We start from the raw sequence: 26,296 nt of genomic DNA on the forward strand, positions 1-26,296 counted from the left end.
GCCTCCCCACTGAGCAGGGAGCTGGAGACTGGGATTGATCCCAGGACCCCAGGATCAGGATCATGAACTGAGCTGAAGGCAGACACCTGACTGCCTGAGCCCCCCAGATGCTGAGAATGCCCACTCTCTTAACCTAAATGTAGCTGGCACCACCACATTTCTTCAGGGTAATGAACTCTGTCTGACTCATTAATCCACATAGAGCAGTGAGACACAGGTAGTTACAATCCATGACTCCACTGGGATAAAAGCAGAGGCTCACCCTCCCACCCCCTTATGATTTGCATGGGAGCAGGTCATACAGCTGAGAAGTCACATCTCACTGAAACTGCCCCCCACCCTGAGAATGGGGAGCAGCCTCTCCCAGAAGGTTGTCTATGAGCCTGTCCCCACTGGGCTTCTTGGGGACCGCAAAGCAGGAGCATGACCATCTCCAGAGGCTGCCCAATAGGCTAAGCAGGACTGAGGTAACAAAATCCACCTTCAGCAAACAACATAAATGTCTAATTTAAAAAAAAAAAAAAAAAAACTTATAACTTGGAAGTCACAATGCTAACATCAGGAGTAAAAAGCAGAAAGCAAAACTGAAGCACATTCAGCCACGAAGTGTGAAGGAGAAACTTAAAATGAGAGTTGAAAATGAAATGGAATTGCTGAATGGAGAGCCTTGGGGTGCTGTCCCTGTCCAGGGAGTTGGGGGGAGGCTGGCAGTCAAGTGGCAGGCATCTGAGGCTCTGCACATGGAGATGGAGCTGGGAACTTCCAGCTGCCTCTCCCCTGTGTCCCATATCCTAATCTCTCAATTCTTCTGATTCATGCTTGGCCCATGGTGGTTCCTCAGGACCAGGCTCCAGGATTGGAGTGATCCAGAGAACAAGAGGTATAAGGGCTGGAGAGGAGGATCTCCTATGGCAATGGCTTCAGAGAGAAAGGATATGAAAGCCAGAAAGGCAGAGAGAGAATTGAGCTCAGAGACACTGTGTCCAGACAAGGGCCAGAGAAAACCAGAGACTTCTAGGATGGCCATCTTCACTGCCTTGCATTTCCCTGAACCAAGATGCCCCGAGATGCTGAGCAAGTCCCCAGCCCAGGATGAAGCAGGCAATGGGTTTTCCCAACGCTGAGAAGCTCTCTTTGCTGGTGCCCAAACCTGGAGGGAACTGCCATGCCTACTCTGCATCTCACTCCCACCAGAGAGAAACCATAAGTAGAGGCACTGTGGGGGAACTCTGAACAAGATGGCAGAGCTCTCGGAACTGAGGCCCAGGCGGAGCTGGGACGGCAGCCAAACCACATCATTCTGGAATGCCACAGAGGATCCCGAGGGCAGCAAGTCCCCAGACATCTCCTGACCACTGTCCTTGGGTGCACATTCACCTGCAAAACCCAAGCCCTGGGGGACCCAGATCTGCCTCCGGCCACCGTCTCGTGTTTCCTCCCCAACTGTTCAGTAAGGCTTTCTTCTGCATGTGCCAGGAAGCGATCTCAAAGCAGGTAACAAGAACAAAAAGGAAAATAAAGGACTATGTTGACCATATCTAACACTACTCCAGGGTAGCCCTGAAACTGACCATTGTGTAACTTGGAGCTTCAGTTTCTCGTTCTGCAACATGAAGACACCTGCTGAACAAGATGAAATGACATAAAGCACCTAGAATCCTTAAAACCACGCCTGGCTCATAGTAAATGCTCACTAGATGTCGGACGCCAGCCCCCGGGCATCAGCTGGCTCACACACCTGCTTCCCTCTCTGGGTCCCACTGCACGTTGCAATTGGGGTGCTGTTTGCTCATCTTCCCTCTTCTTCAAAAGCATTTTTCTTCAATTCCCTATCAATTCCAGATTATGTTCTTCCTCCCTTATAAAAAATGGTCACAACAGACAAAATGAGAAAGTCTCTCTCCTCTTGTCTAATAACTATCACTTGACTACAGCCGCCTTTGACCTCCCAAGCCATTGTGATGTTGGGATGTGTTGGAATTCCAGCTCTGGGACCTGTGAATGTGACCTTGTTTATTATCTGGTCTTTGCAACAGTCAAGTTAAGATGAGGTCACTGGGATGGGCCCTAAATCAGTATAACTGGGTAGTTTATAAGGAGAGAGACGAGAGCAGAGGGCAGACAACAAGAAGACACAGGGAAGATGCCACGTGATGACCGAAGCAGACATCGCACTGATCCATCTACACGTCAGTGGCCCCAAGAATCACCAACAACATCAAACCATTAGAAGGACATGGAAGGTTCTCCCCTAGACCCTTGGGGGTAGCATGGCCCTGACAACAGACTGAGTTTGTACTCTAGCTCCAGAGTCATGCAAGAATAGATTTCTGTTGTGTTGAGCCCGAGGCACTTAGTAACCGTACCTAGGAAAATCTTACAGGGATAGACTTAATTCCTTCCCACCTCAAGGTGCCCAGGAGTGTCTGAGAGGCAGGTTTTTCAAGAGAGCCAGGAGATCACTGTGTGCCTCCTTAATAATCGATAAGCAGATTTATTTAATTTAAGGGTAGGAAATCTTTGACAAGGTGATGAATGCATTGAGCATTTCACTTGTTATTATTTGGGGGCATACAGAAAAAAGCACTACCACAATAACTTCGCCTTCCATTTCAAGACACTTTTCTGCTAACCCTTAAGTTTCCTCCCAGAAAATAGGAGCTTGTGTTGGGTCTGAATCTTCCCTCAGTGGGAACTTCCCATAATAAAGCTCTTTTCTGCAGAAGGCGCCCAGCTCCCCAGGGGGTCTCTTTCCATGGTCCTGAAAATTTTCTCTTCTTCTTTTAAAAAAGAAGGCTATTGAATCCTTACAGTGATCAAAGCTCTGAAAGGAAAACAAGCCACTCTGGTTTGAATGATTAAGACCATTAAAAAACAATCTGAGGGTTTTGAAGGGGCGGGGTGGGGGGGGGTGGGAGGTCGGTGTACCAGGTGGTGGGTATTATAGAGGGCACGGATTACATGGAGCACTGGGTGTGGTGCAAAAATAATGAATACTGTTATGCTGAAAATAAAAAATAAAGAAAAATACACAATAGAAGACGGGATCAAATCCAAATAAAGTGCCTTTGTCTTATTCACATCAAATGGGGAGGATTTTAAACTTCTCTCTCTTGGTCACAGACGTGACGTGAGGCAAAGTTCTGGGACATCCGCTACCTGCCCTCTTTTCTTGCTCACCGCTCCTTGAACTCTTTTTCAAAACTGGGCTCTTTTAATAGTTTTAACTGATTTCTCCTCAAGGGCATGAGGAAAAAGATTATGCCAATAAGAAAGTAAAAAAAGTTTTGAGCACAGCACAGCGTCACAGGGACTATGACTGGCAGGAGGTCTGGTATCTCAGGCATGGAGCTCAGCTGGTGGACAGGAATAGGACAGACAGACATGCTCATCTCCATACACACCTACCTCTGTACCATAATTCTAGAGGCAGCTTGCCCTTTTATATGTAAGATGAAAGTCACCTAAAGAAGTTTTCCTTAAATTGGAATAGTATCTATTCTTATCTGTATCATCAAAAAGCCTATATTAGGAATATAGTCACAGTGGAGATGACTTAAGATTCTATTTACATGAAGGACACTCAAGCCTAAATCCTCATTTCAGCTGACAATCTCAAATAAATAGCGAGCATATTTTTATTTTTTTATGTATAATAAGAACAGCATGAATGAATATGCCTTGTAGCCATTAGCCTGTAGATCTTAGAATCGACACAATTTATGTCAAGGTTGGGGAGAAAGGCCAACATAGAAGCACCATGAAAGAGAGAAGTCAGTAACTAGAAGTTTCCAAATGCCATCAGGGAGAAACTGGGCATCATGGAAGTCATGGTCATCCAGGAATATACCCAGGAATGACACCATTTTGGAAGTCATTCACCCAACAGAGAAGTTGTGGCTTCATGAATATGGGGTCGGCTCATCACGCCTTCTTGAGAACCACAGAGATGCAAAGGGTCCTACTGCTTTAGAGGAAAAGAGCACAGAGCTTGGGGGGATCCACACAGAGTGAGAAGAAGCAAACCTGGACTGGGTCTGGGGAGGCAGCCCCTCAGCTCTCAGGGTCTCTATTCTGACACACCCTGAGAATGGCCTCCATTAACCACAGCCAGGGTCCTGCGCTCCTGGCACACCCAGCAAGGACGTGTGGGGCCACTCAGACATGCTCAAAGCTCAAGGATTACCTGTCCTTACAAAGCTCAAGGGTAAGAGAACCACAGAAACACACTGTGTAGACAAGAAATTAGAACCCTTGTGCACTGTTGGTGGGAATGCAAAATCGTGCAGCCCCTGAGGAAAAGAGTTTGGAGTTTCCTTAAAAACTTAAAATAGAATCACCATATCCAGCAATTACACTTCTGGGGATATGTCCAAAACCTTCAAACCAGGATCCCCAAGAGATAGGTGCACACCCATGGTCAATGCAGTAGTATTCACATTAGCCAAGAGGTAGAAGCTCCTCAAGGGGCCATTGATGGATGAAGGGAAATCTCGGTCCGTTCAGGCTGGTAGAACAAATCACTGTAGACTGGGTGCTTTCTAAATGACAGAAAATTACCGCTCACAGTTCTGAAGGCCAGAAGTCTGGGGCTGGTGTACCAACGTGACCAGTGAGGACCCTCTTCTGGGCCACACACGTTCACTGTGTCCTCACAGGGCAGAAGGGGGTAGGCGTGTGTCTGAGCCTCTTTGATAAGGTGCTGTCCATTTCTAGAGGATTCTGCTCCCATGACCTAAGCACCACCCAAAGGCCCCACCTGCTAATATCGTCATCACCGTTGGGAGTTTGGGTTAAAGCAGTGACTTCAGGTGGGACACAAACATTCAGATCATCGCAATAGATAAAAAGAAAAGATGGTGTACCAAGACAATGGGATATTACGCAGCCATTACAAGGAAAGAGGTCCTGTCCCGTGTTACAATGTGGATGAACCCCAAAGACCTTATGCTGAGTGAAGTAAGGCAGCCACAGCTAGACTCATGCTATAGGATTCCACTTACACGAAGCACCTGAAGCAGTCTAAGTCCTAGACACAGTTAATAAAATGTGGTTTCCGAGGGCTGGGGAGAGGAGGAAGGGGAAATTCGTGTTCAGTGTGTTCAGACCTCCTTCCGTTTTCTAAGATGAGAAACTTCTGGAAATGTATAACTCGACGGCATGAATATACCTAATATATTACTTAATATAATTAACTTCAGTAGTTACACTTAACACCTAAAACCCGTTAAGATAGTAAATTTAATGTTATGTGCTTTTTACCACAATAAAAGTTAACTGTTTTGTATTTTGTTTTTTTAAACCCTTTCAGCACCTAGTATTTAATCGAATAGCAATATATACATGTAGTTTAAAAATAACAATTATTGTGTATTTTTAGCCCCCAGCCCCTTCCGCAGAGTGAGAAGTGCTATTACTAATTTGCTGTGTGTCTTTCCAGAGTTACCGCATATGTGCACGGTCATCTCAGGGACCTTGGATGGGGGCACAGTGTGTGCATCGCTTTTCCTCACTTTAAAATAGCGTTTCCTGAAGCTCGTTATCAACAGATTCACCTCCCCCTTTTCAAAGGAAGGCACCTGATGCAATACTGCTCCATAGCATGCTTTATCTCTGCGCTCACCAGCGGCAGAGAACCAGACCGTGACTGTGAGGACATGACACTGTCCTCACAGGCATATTCTGTGTCGCTCACGTGTCCCTGTGGGATTCGTTCCCAGGAGTGGAGTTTCTGCTCAGTGTAGACGGAGCACTGAGGAGACTTAAGGTGCTGCTCCTTCTGGACTGTCATCTTCAGAGCTACACAGCAGGCGTTTCGGACTCCCTTTACTTAATTTTTATGGAAATTGCCCTCCAAGGGTTTGTGAGAGGGAACAACTTTTCATGCAATTATAAAACTCTCTTTCATTTTGTTTATAGCCTATTTCTATCTTTACCCAATTTTTTTTTCAAGATTATTTATTTATTTATTTGCCAGAGAGAGAGAGCTGAAGCATGGAGAGCAACAGGCAGAGCAGGCAGAGCAGGCAAAGGGAAAAGCAGGCCCCCCACGAAGCAAGGAGCCCGGTGTAGGACTCAATCCCAGGACCCTGGGGTCATGATCTGAGTAGAAGGAAGATGCCTAATCCACTGAGCCACCCAGGCGTCCCTATCTTTACCCATTTTAAAATGATTTTTTTAAATCATACCCATTTATTTACAAGAATGCTTTATAAATGAAGAAAACTCATTCTTTGTCATATATATTTAAATTTTCCCCAATTTATGTTTGGTGTCTTCTCACAGTAATTTTTTCCACACATCATTTTAAAATTAATCTGGTTTATCAATCTTTTTTTTTTTTTTTTTTGCAGCATCTGGGTTTCCCATTTTCCTTAGCATGCTCTTTCCAATAATCCATACAAAACGTTTTCTAATTGCATCTAGCCCTTTCTCTGTGGCTGATTTATTTTAAATTGTATCTATTTAAGGTATAAAATAGGGTTCCAACTTTATTTATTTTTTTTCCAGGTTGTCCCAGTATCATTTAGTGAATAATCTATTTTTTGTCACTAATTTGAAATGCCACATTTATTTTTTGCTAATTCTGTAAATACATTTATTAGTGAATCCTATTATGTTTCTTCACTAATCTTTGCATTAATATGCTTATATAAACAATGGTAATATTAAGTAGTTTCAAACAGCTACATTTAAGCTTTGTAAGGCATTTTAGTAACTTAATAGGAATAATTTCCTTTAATACTATTCTTTTAATAAATAGCTGTGGCTACTTCAGCATAAAAAACATTTTAAAGATTTTATTTATTTATTTATTTGACAGATCACAAGTAGAAAGAGAGGTAGGCAGAGAGAGACAGAGAGGGAGAGGAGGAAACAGGCTCCCCACTGAGCAGAGAGCCCAATGCAGGGCTTGATCCCAGGACCTTGAGATCTTGACCTGAGCCGAAGGCAGAGGCTTTAACCCACTGAGCCACCCAGATGCCCCATAAAAAACATTTTGAAATGAAAGTAAGAAGACCTCATTTCAGGGGTGCCTGGGTGGCTCAGTGGTTAAGCGTCTGCCTTCAGCTCAGGTCATGATCCCAGGGTCCTGGGATCGAGGCCCGCATCAGACTCCCTGCTCAGTGGGAAGCCTGCGCTCACTCTCCCAATCCCCCTACTTGTGTTCCCTCTATCACTGTCTCTCTCTCTCTCTCTGTCAAATAAATAAAATAGAAATAAAGAGAGAAAGGAAGGAAGGAAGAGAAAGAAAGACTTCATTTTATTTTATTTCAGGGTTAGTTAAGGATGAGCATATATCACACATCATTACACTACCAAGTCTTAATACCCAAGGACAAGGATTAATCTCACTTTTCTTTGATGCCCCTCAATGGTGTTTTAAGTATTTTTTTGGAACATTTCTTGTCAATTTTATTGTTTGTGATTCTATTATAAATGAAGTCCATGGTTCCTTTATCATTTAACTAATTACTTATAGGTACAAAGAGAAATTAATTAATTTTGGAAATTACTTTCATGAGGAGAAACATTGCTGAGTTATTTTTTTTTTAATTCTTTCCAGGGGATTTTCTACGGTTCTCCAAGAACATATAATGATAATTTATTTTAATTTCTAATTTTTATGCCTCTCGTATTATTTCCCTCTCTATGTGAATGCACTTCATAACTTGAGAATGCAAGTTTAGAGGCTTAGAAAGGAGAGCTTAACATGTTCATCTTTTAAGGTCACGTGGGATAAGTGCTTTTAAGAAGTCCTCCAAATTCTCAAAAGTAAAGGAAATCCCAGATTGACTATCTCTGAGAGAAGTTCTGAAATAAGGCAGAAGTAGAAGCTTAAAACTGAATCCAGAGATGAACAAACAATAAGGGGAAAGACTACTTTTAACCTAAGTAAGACAACCCATTATGAAGACAAGTCAACCATAAGACCTCATGACAAAAATGTGAAAAACACTGGTCTCCTTCAGATTGCCGAGCAGGTGTCTGTTTTACATCCATGCTAATCCTGTTTCCTGCCTAACACTGCTCAGTAAATGATACTGTAGCAACTAGGCAGCCATCTGGAAAAATCCATGAGCACGGATCCCTACCTCATGCCTTAAACAGATACAAAATGGACTAAACCAGGGATCAAGCAACATGTAGACCAGAGCCAAATACAGCCGGTGCAAGTTTTTGTTTTATTAATATATTTATATTAATATATTAATATAATTAATATATAATTATATAATTATGGTATAATTAATAATATAACAATAATTAATATATTAATATATTTATTAATATAACAATAAAGTTTTATTAGAACACAGCCACACTCGTTCACTTACACAATGCCTCTGGCTGCTTTCACACAAGGGAGGAGCTACAACAGAGACTGTATGGGCTACAACACTGAAAACATTTGTCATCTGCCCCTTTACAGAACAAGCTAGCAGACCCCTGGAACACACCAGCAGTCCCCTCAGCATGAGAAATCTGAACGTATTTAGAGGACCTCCAGCTTCTCAACTAATGCCCCAACAGTACTGGCTGGAAATTTGAGGATTGATAATCAGAAATCCTCACCATTTTGGAGTTTTAAGACCAGCTACATTAACATTTTTTTAAATACTGAAAACCTGTCATCCTCTTTTGCAAAATAATATAATTCATTTCATTGCTGCCTTTGTCTACACAAATTTACAAAATGTGCTCTGCATCAAAGGCAGAAAACTTTCTAACTGCAGGAGAGCACAATTTCTCCAACTTGCAGAGATACTGTATGTATACAGAATGCATAAGTACACACCACACTTGCGCATTCTGTATATTTACGGTATCTGCAAGTTGTAGAAAGTGTAGAGTTAATGGTCACTCCACCTGAGTCCAACTGTTGGTACCATATCCTCTGAAGCTCTGCTGCCTGAGTTGCAAGGGACTGGGAAGACTCTCCAGGAGACTCTTCTGGAGATTCCCTGAGCTTCCCTGCATTCTGCCTCCCCAAGACTCAGCTCAATGACGGTTCCTTTCCATGACTGTGCTACTGCAGAAACTTTTCTGTAAGAACTTAATTTTTCCATTGTTCACTTTTCCTGCTTAACACAAAAAGGATTTTTTTAATTTTTTATTTTTGTGTTCTTCCAAGAAATTTTTTAAAAATCCTACTTTTAATGAAGTAGGTACAAACGATAGACAGAGAAACAAGCCAGAGACCCTGACGCCAGAGCTGATGTGAAACAGTCACGAGATGAATGACTGGAGTGAGAGTAGTGTGCGGGACATGAGAGACTAGTCTGCAAGACATGAGAGAGTGGTGTGCAAGACAAGAGAGTAGAATGTGGGACACGAGAGAGTAGTGAGTGGAACATGAGAGAGCAGGGAGTGTCCTAGCAATTTCAGCACAGAGTGAAGGCTTTCGGGTTGGGGGGGATTGTCACTGACAGAGAAGGAAGGAAGGAGGAAAGGGAGGGAGGGAGGGAGGGAGAAGGACAGTTTTCCAGGATGGAATCCCGCATTTACCTGCTGTCACTGAGACCCGCAGTTAAGGGCACACCGGAGACCACCTTAGGCTCAATAGGGATCATCCATGTACAGCTTTGTGGGAACAAAGTGTTAAACTACTCACTCTCATATTTGGCACCAAAAGCCTCCCATCACACAAGCCACATCCCATGGGTGGCTAAGGTTTCCACATCGTTAACTACCCATCTGGCTGAGGCCTATTGGAGAACAGCAACTTTCCCTTAATTCAACCCAACAGCCCTTTATCGAGAAACCATAATAGGCCTGGGCTTCCCCGGAGATCAGTCCCTGACCTAATGGCCCTCAGAGCCCAGGAAGGGAAGACACGCATAGAAAATCCAATCGCCGTCCACAACAGTTAAGTGCCATCCACACAGAAGGGTCGAGAGGGGCTGCTGTGGTGATCAATACGCTGTAGGTGAGCAGCAGGATGGTTAAGCGGGAGAAACCCATGTCCCCGCAAGGCTGAGTACACGGAAGTGACCCATAATGGAATCGTCAAGTGCTGCTCCCATTCTGTTATAAACCGACTGGTCTCAGAACCTCACTTGGACCTGGTGAGCCTGGCATTGGCCCAGACCCCAGTCTGACCTTGCAGGCCCTGCACACCCTTTCTGCAACTGCCTACGTGAGGTGGAGCTTGGTTCTGTCGGGTCGTCAGCTCAATAGTGAACGTGCACACCCAGACCTGAAATAAACCGGCACAGACTTAGCGACTGACCTCACAGGGGCTGCGTCCAACGAGTTTCCACTTCAGCTCCCAGCCAAGCTGCATACTCAGCAGAGTGCCTACTATCTTGCTCACATGCTTCCTTATTTCTGATTCAAGTTGATCTTATTATGATTGGACATGGTTCTTATCTCTTTTTATTCTGAAATCAGGTACGGGTCTCATGATTTTTCTACTTACACCAAGTAGCCATGGTTCATTTAAATCTGAATTCAATAGTTTGGGATGTTTTTCTGGTTAATCCATGTTTCAAACATATCCTGAACTACAAACACATGTGCCTGTGACCTGGATTTCACAAGCAATTATTTTCCTGTAGGCGCACCAGCCCCTTCCCTCAAACACACGAACCATTGCAGAAGTAACTGGCGGCCCCATCCCATCTGCTTTGCTCCCAGCATTTTCCTGTCATTTCTTCTACCCTAAACCTTTGGAGTCACCTCTGTCACTCTTGTAGAGCACTACAAGATTGTCCTGTCTTTCCATGTAATGTTACTTAGCCTCACTAATCAGTCAACACTTTCTGCTTGGTTCAGGTTGTAAATTATCCAAAGTAGAACAAAGTTTCAAATTCTTTGCTACTTCGCGTTGGTGGTATAGTGGTGAGCACAGCTGCCTTCCAAATTCCTTGTGATTTCTCTTTTATTTTCACCCAAGGACCTACTGATACACATTTTCTCAAGGCGAAAGAAATCTATTAAATAGAATTATTATACTAGATCCTATGTTCATTTCAAATAATTTCTGTTGTTGTTTTTCTTTCTCCAAATCCATTTACCAGTCTATCCTTAGACTATGCCTTTCTCGTGCAAACAACCTGCAGAGGAAGAAAACACCACTTAAATTCTAAGTTGTCAGTATGTTCCGGGTAACAACCCAGTCTTGAAATCCTAGGAGATACATAATCTTTGAACTTGAGTTCTCAGGAGTTAAGAATAGAGCCCTAATTAATGCAAAATGTACAGGTTTAGGAAATAATCTATTTCTCAAAGATGGTACTAACTTTAAGCACTTGGTCATTGTTGATAGAAGCAACGAGAAGACACTCCGGGGTTTGTTCTAGTAGGTTGGTGACTATTGGGGAGAAAGCAAGTGTCCTGCAGCCAAAAGACAATGGAGTGAGAGTCCTAAGGACTCATTAAAGGGAAGAACATGGCTCAGGGTAACAGGTGCCCGGGACAAGCTGCATCCTCCAGCAGGCTGTAATCTCCTGCAATCCAGGCAGGTAAGGTCACTAAAGGAGCAGAATGACTTCTCCCACAGATTGGACATGGGTCTTTTCAGTCAGCACTTCTGGGATCCTCTGGGAATCTTGTTAAAATGCAGATTTTCGGGGCACCTGGGTGGCTCAGTGGATTAAGCCTTTGCCTTCAGCTCAGATCATGATCTCAGGGTCCTGGATCACATTGGGGGTCTCAGCTCAGTGGGGAGCCTGCTTCCCCCCTCTCTTTCTGCCTGCCTCTCTGCCTACTTGTGATCTCTGTCTGACAGATAAATAAATAAAATCTTTTTTAAAAAATGCAGATATGGGATCCAGGAAGCCAGGATGGGGGTTGAAACCCCATTATCTCTGTCAGGATATCAGGTGATGCTGATGGACTGTAGGCCTCCTGTTGAGTTGTAAGGCCCGTTGTCATCCAGGTCCTCTCTCTTGCAGAGAAGGGGAGGACAGGAGTAGAAAGACGCAATGTATAGGCAGAGGAAAGCAGATAAATATAAAAGAAAACAGAGGATCATAAAGAGAGATGAAGACTAGGAGATTTGAAAATATGGCCCTCCCAGCATCCCTCCCTTCTTAGTCCATGGCAGCCCATTAGGGTGGCTGCAAGGCCTTTACATGGCTTTACCCACAGCCCAGGCTGCAGGACCCTCAGTGCCTAGTGTGGGGCAGGTGGGACCACCCGGTAGCAAGGACTCTTCCAATGACCACAGATGGGAGTTTTCAGATGGCCCCTCCGCCAGAGCCAGACAAGTGTGAGCGCTTCCCCAGGCTTCCGAAGCCATCCATCTGCACCGGGGAAAACATGCCAGTAGCTGACCCAGGGAAGACGGGGGGCAGGCCTCCCTCTTGGGTACAGCTGAGCCTGAGACCACTTGAATCTTCCTCTTCACAGCGGTCAGACTCCTAAATCACCTAGACCGATTCAAATCTCAAGGCTGGTGCAGTCCCAAGACCCTAATAATGCGAGCGGCTCGCTGTGCCTAATGTTTGTGCAAACAACTCATTTACACTCAGTAACCATCGTCCTGGTCGGGGTCTTGCAAGGAGGGAGCCTGTGTGACCGGCCTCCGATAAATGCCCAGGCTGTTGAGTCTCTAATGAGTTTCCGTGGTGGACCACACTTGGCGAGGACAGTTCTCACTTGTTCTGGAGGGAACTTAGCACGTTCCGTATGTCTCCGCTTGGAGAGGACCCCTGGAGGCTCATGCCTGGTTTCCTGCGGACTTCATCCCATCGACCTTTTTCCTTTACTCTTTCTGCTTTGTACCCTGGACACATCATAGTTTTATGACTATGCATTGGTACCGCAAGTCCCCCCAGTGAATCACAGGACCTGAGGAGGATCCCGGGGATCTCCAGACATCCAGAAGGGGAAAAAATGCAGCTCAGCCAACAGCTTACCCAGAAGACCCAGCCAGGTGCACCAGACTTCAGACCTACAGAAACCGTGACCTAACAGCTCTGTCTCATAAAGCGCCTGATCGTTTTTTACAGGAGTAGCACAAAACCAGGAAAATGACGGTATCTCTTCTGCTGATAAAGAGGGTAAATATCTCAAGGAAAGTTTTTAGAATCATAATTCACTCTCAAATGTCAGGGAAGCACAGATTAAAAACCAGCACCTGAAGAGTGGGAAGGGCCTCCGGGAAGGTACGTGCTTTAGGGTTAAGAGCAGGTCCTCTGTGTGAAAGGGGCAAGAGAGCAGCAAAATCTGCACAATCATCTTCAAGAGACTGTGGGTAGAATCTCCTAATTATCAGCTCGTGGGACTTACTGTGGCCAGAGCCAGCCGTGTATGCAGCCTGGGGCGGAGACAGCACCATGTGTGCTGTGGGGATGGCTGAAGGACTGCCTGGAGGAGCGCCTTTCCTAGAGGAGACCAAAATGCAGAAGAAATTCCTGCCCCGGAGGAGCTTCAGGAAGCCCTGAGCTGAGACGAGGGCCTCAAAGGGGGCAGAGCAGGGAGCTCAGGAGAAGCATCCTACCTCAAGGGAAGGTAGATTCCACCCCTGCACTCATCCAGCAAACATTTACCAAGGCAGGTCTCTGTGAGTGAGCTCCACGGGTATGGGAGGGAGGCCACCAGACGTGACCATGCACGGCCAGTGGGACCGAAGAGTCCAAGCATCCGTCCTCAACTGCGTGGTCTAGGGTCAGTAACACCACTATCCTTGGCCCTTACTCCCCTGGGCTCCTTGAAACAAGATGCCATATGGTGATGCTTGGGTTTGAATCCCCCAAAAACCTCTTAGCTAAAATACAGGAATGGTCACAATGTCTCATCCGTGTATTGGGGTGGGATGGGGGTAAAAATATGAACCTTGGTTAATACAACTAAGAATAAGCACGCATTAGTGATCCATTACCTGATTTCGAAAAGCAAGATTTAATTTGGAACAAAAGCTCTCTATATAGGTAAATGCTTCCTTAACTTTTAACTGTTGTTCATTCTTAATTAATGTTGGTCTTAACCCTGATTTGGACCTGGCATTAGCCTAGAATTAGCTCAATGTCGAGATGTACTTCCAAACACACACTTGGCAACTGCCTGTTTGGGGTATTAAAGTCAGCTGGTCCCCTAAACACAAATTCTCGCCAATTTTGTTCTTTTACCCAGTGTTAGACAACTGACTAGTTCTTCCTAATTCAATTTAAATCAACATCTATTGATGAACTAAAAGAGGTCCAGAGATAAAAAATTAAATAGGCCATAAGCTATGAAGTTATACTAAGTTACAGAGTTCTAAGGGAGTTCAAATGAGGCCAATTTGTTACCCAATAGTATTATCATTTTGTCCCTTGTTAGTGTTACAGATAAGCTAACGAGCTACCAGCTAACAAGTAATGGATTTTTCACTGATACCTCCCCTCTTACCATGACAAGACAATTTTTTAAGACTTACCTAAATATCCTTACCTAAATTAAATGGAACCTAAAATGTATTTATTTTTTTATTGTGGGTAAATTGTCCTAATATAAAATTCACCACTTTGGCCACTTCTAAGCATGTCATTGTGTACCACTAACAATCACACGGCTGGGCAACTGTCACCGTCATGCACCCCCAGAACTTTCTCATCTTCTAAACTGAAGCTGTCCCCATTAAACAGTAATTCTCCATTCTTCCCTTCCCCTAGCCTCTGGCAACCATGTAAAGTGTATTTTTTTAAAGATTTATTTATTCATGAGACAGAGTGTGTGGGAACAAGGAAGAGGGGAGAGCAGAAGGAGAGGGAGAGAGAGAATCTCAAGCAGACACCCCACTGAGCATGGAGCCAACAGAGAGCTTGATCCCAGGACCCTGAGATCACGACGTGAACCAACAGTTGGAAGCTCAACCAACTGAGCCACCCAGGCACCCCTAGTGTGTTTTTAATTATAAGAAAGTAATTCCTTCTCCACCTGAGAAATCTTGAGGCCACAGCCCTGCCCCGTTGCCCCAACAGCCAACAGCAACACAGCAGACGCTTACCCCACTCTATCTTCAGAGCTCCTCCCTCAGGGAACACTATGATCTAAAGTCTCAAAACTCTGAATATCTGATAAAGTCCATATATTTTAATATTCAGAAAGTCAGGAGAGCGAAATTTAATTCTTCTCAAAGAAGAGCGGGTATGGAATCAGAAGCAGAAAGCACATCCCTGGTGTAAGAGAGTTTAAGTCATTGTGACTCCAAAGAATCCCTGATATCTACCCCCATGAAGGACAAGGGACCACACAAGTGCCCAGGTTCCTGCTAGAGCCAGACATATGTCCCTCAACATGCCATCGTCCAAACGGAGACTGCCCATGATGTGTGTGTGTCAGTGTCTGGAGACTTTCAGAAATCTCACTTAACTGGAGGACTTGGAGGAACGTATTTACTCAGCTGAACAACTGACACCATCTTCTGGGCTGCACGTGACCTCACCCCTTCGATCGCACACTATGTCCAGGAACAGCGGGGAGACATTTTCAGTATTTCACTGCAGCACAGGGCTATTTGACTTAGCGCATAGATCATACAGGGCCACACGCATCTTATTTTCACTTGAAAACACACTCAGGTACTTTTGGGGGCTCCGTCTCTGTGCTCAGTCTGACAGATCCACAGCAACAGGGAGTGACTGGCACAATTCATACCGAGAGACAGCTCTCAGGAAGGAACATACCGAGACGCTTTCTTCTTGCCGGTACTGCTTCCAGTTCCTCCCGCCGTCACTGAACATGAGGACGTAGCTGGTCACCCAGTCGGAGCTGCCATACCCTCCCTGCGTGGCCACAGCTGTGACCTCCATTCTCTCTCCAAGGTCGACCTGCAGCCACTGGTATTTATCTGACACAAGTGGAGACCAGCCACCGGCCCCTTGAGGGGAAACAGAAGTGGGAGAAAATAGTAAAGGGAGAGAAATCATTAAGATCTGCGTTATCCTGTAAAGAAAGAGATCATAAATAAAACTTACAAAAATCAGAGTTCCAAATTCTGTAATGTATAACCCCCCATGATCACACAGACAGATACACACAGACACGCATTCAGAACCACGGGTTAAGTAAACAGATGAATCCTACATTCCTCATGAATTACTCTGGTTTCTCAGTCATAACCCTGACTCTTGGGTGTCCAACGGTCCCAGGCGACATGTGGCCGACCAAACACCAGGTCACCGCATCCATGTTTGAGACTAGTGTCTCTGCCCGTCTGTATGTATGACATACCTTTGGCTGGATCTGAAGGAATACATGCAGACCATGGTAGAAATAGAAAAGCTTAATTCTGGAATCCCAGCATGAGAAAGTGCCGTACCGAATGACAGGATAGGAAGGGTGGTGATGGCAAACCCTACACTTGGTACGCTTACTGGTTTATGCGAGAAACAGGCATTTCGAAGAACCATCTGAAACACAGAGCAGCAGTGGTGGACGTGAAGGTTTTCCTGCGCAGGGAGGGAGAGCCTGAGGGGCAGCGGGGAGCTAGAGGGAGAACACAGAGCGAGGGAATAACAAGGATGTTCCAGGTTTTCAAGACAACAGGTGCAGAGCAGAAATCACGAGGCTTTGTCTTGTCCAGTGAGAAACAGACAAAACACCGCCCCAGAGGAGGCTCCCGGAGGCTGTGCTGGGACATATTTTGTTCTTCCAGGTCCCAGAAATGTGGGTTTTGAATGTGGAGTTAGACATCACATTGAAGTTTCTGGTTTTAAAATAATAAGCAATTAAAAAACTGGAAAATAAGCTTGAAGCACATTCTGGAACCGATATTTTGCCAATTATCCATGTCCAGAAAACATGAGGCATGGAAGTCGTCTGTAATATGATAAGAGGGGTTTTGGAAAACAATTTTCCCCACCGTCTGACACCTCACTTGAGGTTCTCATAATGAGGCCTAATGCGTTAGACCGCATTGACCGTCTTCCTGTGAGGGGCTCTTACTGACCCCTGCACTGGGTTTGCTAAAGCCTGTAGGGCTGGGGTATGTCAGGAAGTGTGTGACATGGTCCCAGTACAGCTGAGAGGGAAACAGAAGTGGAGCGCTTGCATCAGGATTGGGGGCGTTCCTAGGGGGTGGGCACAGACGTCTCTTCACCACGTCCTCCCTTCGCCCCTTCACCGCACATGTTCAAGCACGGCCTTCCGGAGAACCCAGGTTCTTTCTCATTTCTTTCCACCCAGATTTCCCAGACTGAATCTTTGTTCAAGTATTCCAAATTTTCCTCTCAATGTACCACAAGCGCAATGCCTTTTTCTTTGACTCAGAATCCAAAATGTGCTGCATTTTGGGTTGTTCTGTAATGCATCTTTAACTTTTTATTCTGAAATAACTTCCAGTTGCCCAAAGAGCTACAAACGTGGTAGAGGGGATTCTTGTCTCCTTTGTACCAGTTTCCCCCAAAGTTACCATCTTATATCGTCATGGGGCTTTTATCAGGATGAAGGTATTTACACGGTACAGTATTAATGCAATGGCAAACGTTATTTCAATTCCCCAGTGTCCCCACTAACCCCATTCCTCTGCACCAGGAGGCTGTTTGCACACCGAGTCTCCTCTGCGTCCTCAGCCCATGCCAGTTCGGCTGCCTATCCTTGCCTCTCATGACAAGATTGGTTCTGCTGCTTTGTCCGAGGGCCCCGCTCGCGGCTGATGACTGGAAGTCCTTCTGTATTCTAGCTGAGAGCCACTCACAGTTGGAGGGACATTCCTTGGCAGCTGGGCATGATTTTTATAATTGTCGCAAAAATAACCTTAAAAATTAGGTGTTGGCATTCAACAGATCATTTTAACGTGTTGATTCCACATTTGAAATTTCCTACGGATCAGCTTAGATCTCTGAGGGACTACTGACGTCCTGTATCCAGGCTCATCCTAGTTCGCAGCAGAGTCCTGTAGAAGGTACTGATGATACTCTTGCTGGCATCTTGCCATGTTTCCCTGTGAATTTTTTTAACCTCTCTCGAGGCCAGGAAGAATCACCAGCAGGGCGTCACCCATGCGGGGAGGCAAATTCAGTAAACAGATCACGATGCTGCTGGCATGTTGCCCCAGGACCAGCCTCTCCCACAGGTGCCACTGCCTACCTGCCAACCAGCCTCCCCCACCTGCAGGTAATAGACCCCAAACATCTCCTCCTGACCTGCGGTGAGGACGTGCTTCTGGCATGCATGCCAAGCCACCTGATGAACTTGGGGCAGCGACAGGCACGGAACGGCAGAATCCCCTATGCCGGGGGTGGTTCGCTCCAGCAGGCTAATGAGGTCCCGTGCCCCCAGATCGCTGCTAGGGGGTGATGCACAGGGGGAGTGTGTATTCCCCCACCCCCACCACCTGCCTCTCTCCCACCTCCACCCCTTCCTGAATACAGTGTCACAACCTGTACCAAGGAAAACCTATCTGGGCCCCCCACTTGTGCAGAGAAAACTGCAGGGCCTGGAAGGTCACCCCACGCAGAACATCCTTCTCCCTCCTGGGGACAGTGTGCTAGCTGTGTGTTGCAGCACTGAGGGGGACGTGACAGGAGGATGTGTGCAGCACCCAGTGTCATCCCTCCCACAGGCTGCTGGGTGCTGGATGACAGTCACCATTACAACAGGCCATCCCTGCCATGGCTTCCAGGTGCATGAGGGGCCATAGTCCCAGCGCTGAGCTTTCCAGTGACCTTATCACTGAAGGTCTGTTGCCTGTGCTTCTTCCCAAAGGTAAGACGGCGAAGAAAGACAAACTTGTCACGCACGTGTGATGGGCCGAGGATCTCACCTGGGGCCCCACGTGGGACCCCACAAGCCCCACACCTAGCAAGCGGGACCAGCGTGACAGTCCCTGCTCCACTGATGAGGAAGACGCAGCATTTGAGGTTCCTGTGAGGGTTTGAATGAGAGCTCGGCCCCTTCCACTCTGGACCCCTTGTATGGACATCTCCCCCCAGTTCCTGGGTTATTCCAGATTGTCTGCTGACCACCAGCCAGACTGTATTTAAATCGATCTGTTGGAAGGTTTCTGTCTCTAGTTAATCCTGTGTGACTGCCCCCCCACGCCCCTCCCCCATTTTGGTGGCTCCAACAGCAGCAGGGACACTTCCTCAGGGAGAGGAAATGTTGGCTAGGAAACTCTCAGCGGGGCCTGAATTACTCTGTCCACTGATGGTGATGACCATGACTACTGACCCTGGTGCAGGTTATATTTTTGAGTTGGGATTTTATCTTGCACACCCTTAGACTTGATATCTGGTTGAGGAAGGGCCGCTGGTCTGCAGTTGTCTTTGTCTTGTCTTTTTGTTGCCTGTTGTATTGTTTGTTGTGTTTAAAAAAATGGATCAAGTGGGGAGTAAGGGACCTGTGACACCCCTAAGTCTTGTTCTCCAGTATTTCAAGGATTTTCAGGGTAAAGCCACCCAGTCGGGTGACAAGGTTTACCCGGGAAAACTAAAAACACTCTGCCAGTTAGAGTGGCCCACTTTCTCCACAGGGTGGCCACCGGAAGAAACATTTGCCTTGGCTCGAATCTACTCTACCCAGAGTAAGGTCTTCGATCTCCATTGAGACCAAATACCGTACATCGTGGCCCTCCTTAAGGTGCGGTGTACACCCTACTTAAACAAGATGACCCCATTTGAAATAATGTTCGGAAGACCCCCCGCCACCACTCTAACCTCAGCCACAAAAGGTTGCCCTAGTGGAAATATCTGATCAGTCTGTACTCTAGTCACTGCAGGCACTACAGTCTGTCTTAAAAAGAGCCCACGCAGGGATCCGGACTGCCCATAGTGAGACGGAGACAGAGATGGATCCATATCCTTACCAACCTGGGGACTTGGTTTAAATATGCCGCCACCAAGTGGGAAACTTGAAACCTTGCTAAAAGGGACAATTTACTGTCATCCTGACCACCCCCACAGCAGTAAAAGTAGAGGGCATCAGGGCCTGGATTCACGCAGATCACGTCAAATGAGCCGAGAACGAGGACGCCCCCAGAGATGGATGCCACTGCCGATGGATCCCACCAATCATGGACTAAAGTTAAGACTCAAAGAACAATGAATTCATTGAGTTCACTGTTGCTCCTATTGTTACCTGTTTATGTAAAAACTTCTGAGTCACCTCATCAGACAGAAAAGTATAGATAGAAAATTAAACAAATGAAATTACTAAAAGTGAAAAAAGTTATACAAAACAGTGAATAGCTAACTTATCAGCTGACTGTGCAATTTAATGTAACCATATGTCAACTGGCACCTGTAACCCCCTGCATCGCGTACGTCCCTTATTACATATGTCCTAGTACAGGGGTCTATGCAGAATATGGGGGGAATTCAGACTATTACTGTACACGATGGGGGTGTGAGACAATAGCCTCTGACTGGGAAACAAACCATAATCCCTACATAACTGTAGTACCCACCAGAACAAACAACTATGTAACACACAAAAAAAAATTTGTTGGAAATTTGGCTGCGGGGATCTTCCCTTCAATCGCATCCCACCAATATGGGAGATTTTGTATAAATATATCTATCACAATCATCAACCCCAAAGACTGTCTTTGGCAGTATGGCCGATCTTGGGGCCTCAGATATTATAAAACTGGCACAGACAGAGGTGGGCAATTCACCATCCAAAAAATAAAAATTAGAGAACTACCCCGGTCTATAGGGCCAAACCCAGTTTTAAATCCTCCCAAGCCACCAAATCCAACAGACCACCAGCCACCCCAACCCCAAAAGAGGCTGTCATAGAGGATAAAAAAAAAAAAATGTTGACAGTGACAACAGTGCCGCCAAAGTTTTACTCCCATTGGTAGATTCAATGTTTAGCTTTTTAAATACTTCAGACCCTAATATTACTTGAGACTGTTGGCTATGCTTAAACCCTCAACCCCCATATTATATTAAAATGGGGGCTAACATTATCATAGGGACTTGGAAGGGACAGATTAGAAATAAAAGTTCTTATAACTCTTGTGAGAGGAAAAAGGTGCCTAGACTAACCCTAGGAGATATAAAAGAAAAGGGACTTTGCCTTGTGACACACACACACACACACACACACACACAAAAGCAAGGTTCCCAATATAAAGACCTATATGAGACTATAATAGTCCCTACTGTCTTCACTAACTTCCTTAAGGCCCCTGCTGGGGCCTGGTTTGCTTGCAGTTCAGGGCTCACACCATGCCTTAATCTTGCTTTGTTCCAAAACTCTTCCTGGAACAAACTCTATATAACTGCCCACATCCTTCCCCAAGTAGATTATTATGAGAAACCAAGGGGTTCCAACATCTTATTGCAGGGATAGAACGAACAAAGTGTGTGGTTCCCATCCTAATTCCAGCACCCCCTGGTGGCAGGGATAGCAGAGTCCACAGCAGTAGGAACCACAGACTTAATAAAGGAGAAAGTAGATTTTGAGGCTCTTGGGTCCCAAGTAGATGCTGAGCTACACTATATACATAAAAATATAGACAAGCTAACTGATTCCTTAAGCTCTTTAGCTGAAGTAGTACTGCAAAATAAAAGAGGGCTTGACATACTATTCCTTAAAAAAGGAGGTCTCTGCGTAGCCCTAAGAAAGAAATGCTGCTTCTGGGTAAATCACACTGGAGTCATTAAAAACAGTCTGGCAGCCATTAAAAAGAGACTAGATGAGTGCAAACAACAATTCAGGAACTCCCAGGGATGATGTAAAAGTTTATTCAACTGGTCTCCATGAATAACTTCCCTAATATCAGCAATTACAGGCCCCCTGGTTTTACTATTACTGATGTCACTTTTTGGCCCCTGCATTATAAATGCCCTAATGTCATTTGACAAAACAGAATTGGGGCAGTAAAAATGTTAATCTTATAAGCTCAATATAACCCCTTACAACAGGAGGACATAAAACTGGCTAAAAAGTCAAGGATTTGACTAATCTCCAAAAAAGGGGGGGGGGATATAAAGGCCTACTTAGCCAGAGCGGCCCCATCTCAGTAGAACAGCCATTTTGTTGTTTATGAAGTGACCTTAAATTGACCCTGCCCTCCCAGAGGAACTTACTTAGAAACAAGTCTGAGAAACCAGTAAAACATGGCAGACCAGTCCCTGATAACGGAGCCCAGATCCATGGACGGGTCAGGTCAGGCAGAGATAACAAAGAGCCCAGATGCAAGGACAAGTCAGGCCAGATGGAGGTGTCCAATTAGTAAAGCGGACGCACTATCTCCCTAACCACCAAAAAATGTAAACCCCGCCTTGTGGGTGACAAACTGGGGCGCCATTTCTGATCAAAGGGATAGGCTAGTTCAAACAGCTACTATAGGGTAAATTGTAATTCAATTGGCCACCCATGTGTGACCTAGCATGACTATGCAACTTTCTCTGTGTGTTACAATCTCATTGGCCAGGCTCAACCACATGGCCTTTGCTCTATAAAAGCTGGTCTGTGAGGCTGGGCAGGGTTGCATAAGAGATGGTCCCAGCTGGTCAGTTTGATTCTCGGTGCTGGCATGAAATAAAGCTTTGCTTAACCTTCACTTTGTTTCAGTCTTGCTCCTTTGATCTCGGACCCCATCAGAGCCCATTGCTGCCTGTCCCAGGAAGACGATGGGCATCCCCAGGAAGTTGACGGGTGTCCTCAGGAAAGAGGGGCCAGCGGGAAGACAGGGTCTGGTGACGGTGTTGAGGTTCCCCTGACCTCCCCACTCAGGGGTCCTAGGGCTGGATGTGCTGAAGCCCGGGTCAGATGCTGCTGTTACTGGGGGATTAAGGCGTTTGCTGAAATTTTGATTCCTCAAGAGGCAGCACCAGCTGTGTCCAGGTGGCATTCCGGCGACCAGGACGGAGTAGGCCCAGAAACCCTGCCTTGGGGCCCCCAGCTCCCCTGCCTGTGTGCTTCCTGTACTGCGCTAAGAGCCTCAGCCAGGAGAACGGGACATTTCCCACAAAGGGCACCCGGAGGGGAACAGTCACCATAGCTGCCTCAGTGTGAGCCGGGTTCCTACATGCAAAGACGCTCGAAATGGCTTGGTAAACAGACCATTTGACAGTCAAATGAAAATACATGCTCAGTGCACACCCATCACCCTGAGTTTGCTTTAAGTGCCAGAGATATTGAGAAAGAGAAAGCACCCCACAGGGATTCACATGTGACCTCCCCAGGGACTGATTTCCATGCCCTATGCACCAAGCATTCTGACTACAGCTCTGTCTGCATAAAACAGACAAAAATGGGTCGATCCCTTGTGTTTTGTTTTGCTGTCCTCACACAGACTCCTGAACGGGTCATGGAGACCCACTGAAATCTGACTAGAGGCTCTCAGCTCTGACTCGTTGGAAGTTCTGCCCTGGCAAAACATGAGACGGTTCTGATGATTTCCCACCATGGAAACAGAGCAAGAATTGCCCAGCAAGCCTGTCATGACCCGAACAGGTCATAAATCCTTCATTTATGACCGAATAAAACGTGTGACTGAGCTCATTCATGTCCCGTGAAATCTCTGTTTACAAGGAATGCGGCTGTGGGACGTGTCCTAATTCTAGGAGGGCATCCTCTCAGCAGCCCCCTGACTCATGCAGAACAGACGGGATATCAGATCACTCCCGAGGCCATCGGAACAGGGGAACCTCCCTCTGCTGTGGGCAGACCCCTGGGGAGTCCAGGGCCCAGAAGGGCAGGAGGCCAGGCCAGCCCACTGCTCCCGACAGGAGCTCAGCTGCATGCTTTCAAGGCAATGTCTCCTTTTTAAAAAATCTAGTATGGTGGAGGATCATGTCAAGAAATGCGGGGGTGGGGGGGTGCTTGGAAAACAAAAGCATGACAACTAAATTAGCCACCCATTTGTGACTGCTCAGTCAGCCAAATGCCTCTGGGGAAAAAGAAAGAAAATTCCGTTGATGCTAAAACTCGAGTTCTCTTGAAGGACGCTGCATGGCTTAATTCCTAACTGTTCATAAGCATGCCATTAGAGCCTCTGATGAAAAGAGTCGAGGACCAATTGCCTGCTGTAGGAAGCAGAGTATCCTAATGAATGCAAAAATGGGGAGGCCTGAGCATCACGTGATGTGAGGAGCAGCAAGGGGGGGGCATTCAAAAGATGGCATGTGAATGTGTCAGAGCAAAGCCCACTCCCCCGATTTCCTCAGAGGGAACACAGCAACGGGACAACAGTCAGGCTGAAAGGATGGCAGGAAAGAGAACAGGGGGCCCTGGGATCACCATCCCCCCATCAGCCCCTAGTCCAGGCAGGTCTCCCTTCACGTTCACGGCAGCAGAGCAGCTGACCATGGGGGGCCCAGAGAGACCCCAGTAGCCCTTGTCCCGGACTATGGTCTTCCTGAGTCACAGGTTAAAGGAGCAGTTCAGGACTCCCGTGTCAATTTCAATATGGCGCCTGTGACCCATCAGGGATCCTGGTGCCTCGGGAAGGATTGCTAACTGGACCCCACTACTTTGGCAGACAGGAAGGCCACCTTAGCTGGCGAATCCTGAGCCAGGGGACCTGGGCAGAAATAAAAAAGGAAATTCCTAGAAGGGGCAATTCAGATAAACATGGCTGGATGGAAAATCAATGTAGAGATTAAGTGTTTATATTTTTCTTAGGGAAGTGATCTGAATCACAGCCTTTCTTCTTAAGTAAATTCTCAGGTGTTGATCTGCGCTCAAGTCATGATCTGGAGGGCGTGAGATCGAGCCCCGTGTTGGACTTCATGCTCAGTGCAGAGTCTCCTAGTCCCTCTCCCTCTGCTCACCTCACTCATGTTCTCTGTCTCTCTAAAATAAGTAAATAAAATCTTTAAAAATAATAAAAATAAAGAAACTGTATGTACTGACTGCTGTCTTACTACCTTCTACATAAGGTAGATGCAGCGATAAGCTACATACAAAATCCCTGGCAGGAGCCATGAGGGTTCAGATAGTTCTATTTTTCCATAAAAATATTGAAAGCTCAGAGACTGCTGGGCAAAATAGGGAGGGAGGTAAGACAGACACCTTCTTTACAACCTCCAGGTACCATAATATAGACCAAGGACATTTTAACCACATAATCAAGTTGTCTAACATGGCTTCCATCACCAGATCTTGTGCCAAATTTTCAGAAAAGCTACAACTACTATATAGAAGAATCATCGTCATTATTATTATAATCTTCCAGATTTTATACAATCCAAATTTTACATTGTAATATCCTAAACTGAACTAATCTGTTCTCTAGCATTTACAAAGTCAAAAGAAATTCCAGGAAAGATTCTGAGATGTTGGCTTTAATTTTTTTTAGATTTTATTTATTTATTTATTCAAGAGAGGAGAGGGAGAAGCAGGCTCTCCTCTGAGCAGGGAACCTGGTGCAGGGCTCAGTCCAGGGACCCTGGGATCAGGAGCCCAGCTGAAGGCAGACGCCCAACCGACTGAGCCACCAGATGCCCCTGGGATGCCGGCTTTCAACGGAAAATATGCACAGATAATCCTTCAGAAGGATATTGAGAAACCGTGCTGTCTGAATCCTGCCTTAGGAATGGGTATAAAATCAGATGGCAAAATAAAGGAGTATTTAATGAAATATGTATTTTATACAGTCAGAGTAGCAACAACCACAAGAAAAACCTCATCAATTGATTGCCATGCTCTTAAAAAATTAATTTAAATCTGCAAAGAGTGATCTGACTATAGTAAATGCATTTTATACTGACCATTTTACAATGGCTGCTTACGATAGTCTAAGTTATTGATTTTTTAATTAAATATAATGGAAATAAATTTATCTTAAACACTGGGATTTTCCTTCTGATGCTTATAAACTTCCCAGTGCCACCACACACTGACAGGACCAGAGGCCTGAATCATAAAGATATCCTGTATATGCACATCAGAAACACAATACACAGGCCTCTTGGGATCCTTTAAACTAATTAAGGATGATGCTTATTTGGTTTTTACAGTCTTTGGGCAACCATTGGAAAGTTTAGATGTTAAGCTGGTATTAGAGGAAACAACAGACCAAAAATAGTAAATTTGATCATTTAATTATTAATTGAAAACCGGCTTCAGTGAGAGGCTATTTTCACCAGAGGACTGAAAGTCATCATGACTGATGCTTCCTAACTACCTGGAGGAGAAAATATTTGGCCAGAAATGGTTCTTCATAGTAAAAGGTCATGAAGGTGGTCCTCAGCAGCGTGATCTCTCCACCCCTCCAAACTCACCAAAATCCTTCCCTGTGTCTTTATGGGGCCCTATCAATCTATCTGATCACTTGTTCCTGCACTTGACTTTTGAGGACACAATAAAATTCAAGCTATACTTAAACTGTGATCTTAGAAATACCGAATAAAGGGAGGCAAATGCTCTGTTCCATTGTAATAATCTTCAGAATTTACATTTACCT

The 26,296-nt window shown here is 45.6% G+C and overlaps 1 protein-coding gene across 7 annotated transcripts in view; it reads right to left on the reverse strand.

Moving 5' to 3' along the window:
• LOC116568731 (contactin-associated protein-like 3) overlaps nucleotides 1-26,296 on the reverse strand; it is a 165,608-nt gene that overhangs the window by 117,093 nt on the left and 22,219 nt on the right. For all 7 annotated transcript variants that reach the window (XM_032304400.1, XM_032304401.1, XM_032304399.1 and 4 more), the window contains exon 3: nucleotides 15,618-15,811. In XM_032304400.1, the coding sequence (XP_032160291.1) occupies nucleotides 15,618-15,811 (194 nt within the window). The remainder of the gene's footprint in view (nucleotides 1-15,617; nucleotides 15,812-26,296) is intronic.

Source organism: Mustela erminea, chromosome 11 (genome assembly GCF_009829155.1).
Source record: "Mustela erminea isolate mMusErm1 chromosome 11, mMusErm1.Pri, whole genome shotgun sequence".
NCBI classification, from domain to species: Eukaryota; Metazoa; Chordata; class Mammalia; order Carnivora; family Mustelidae; genus Mustela; species Mustela erminea.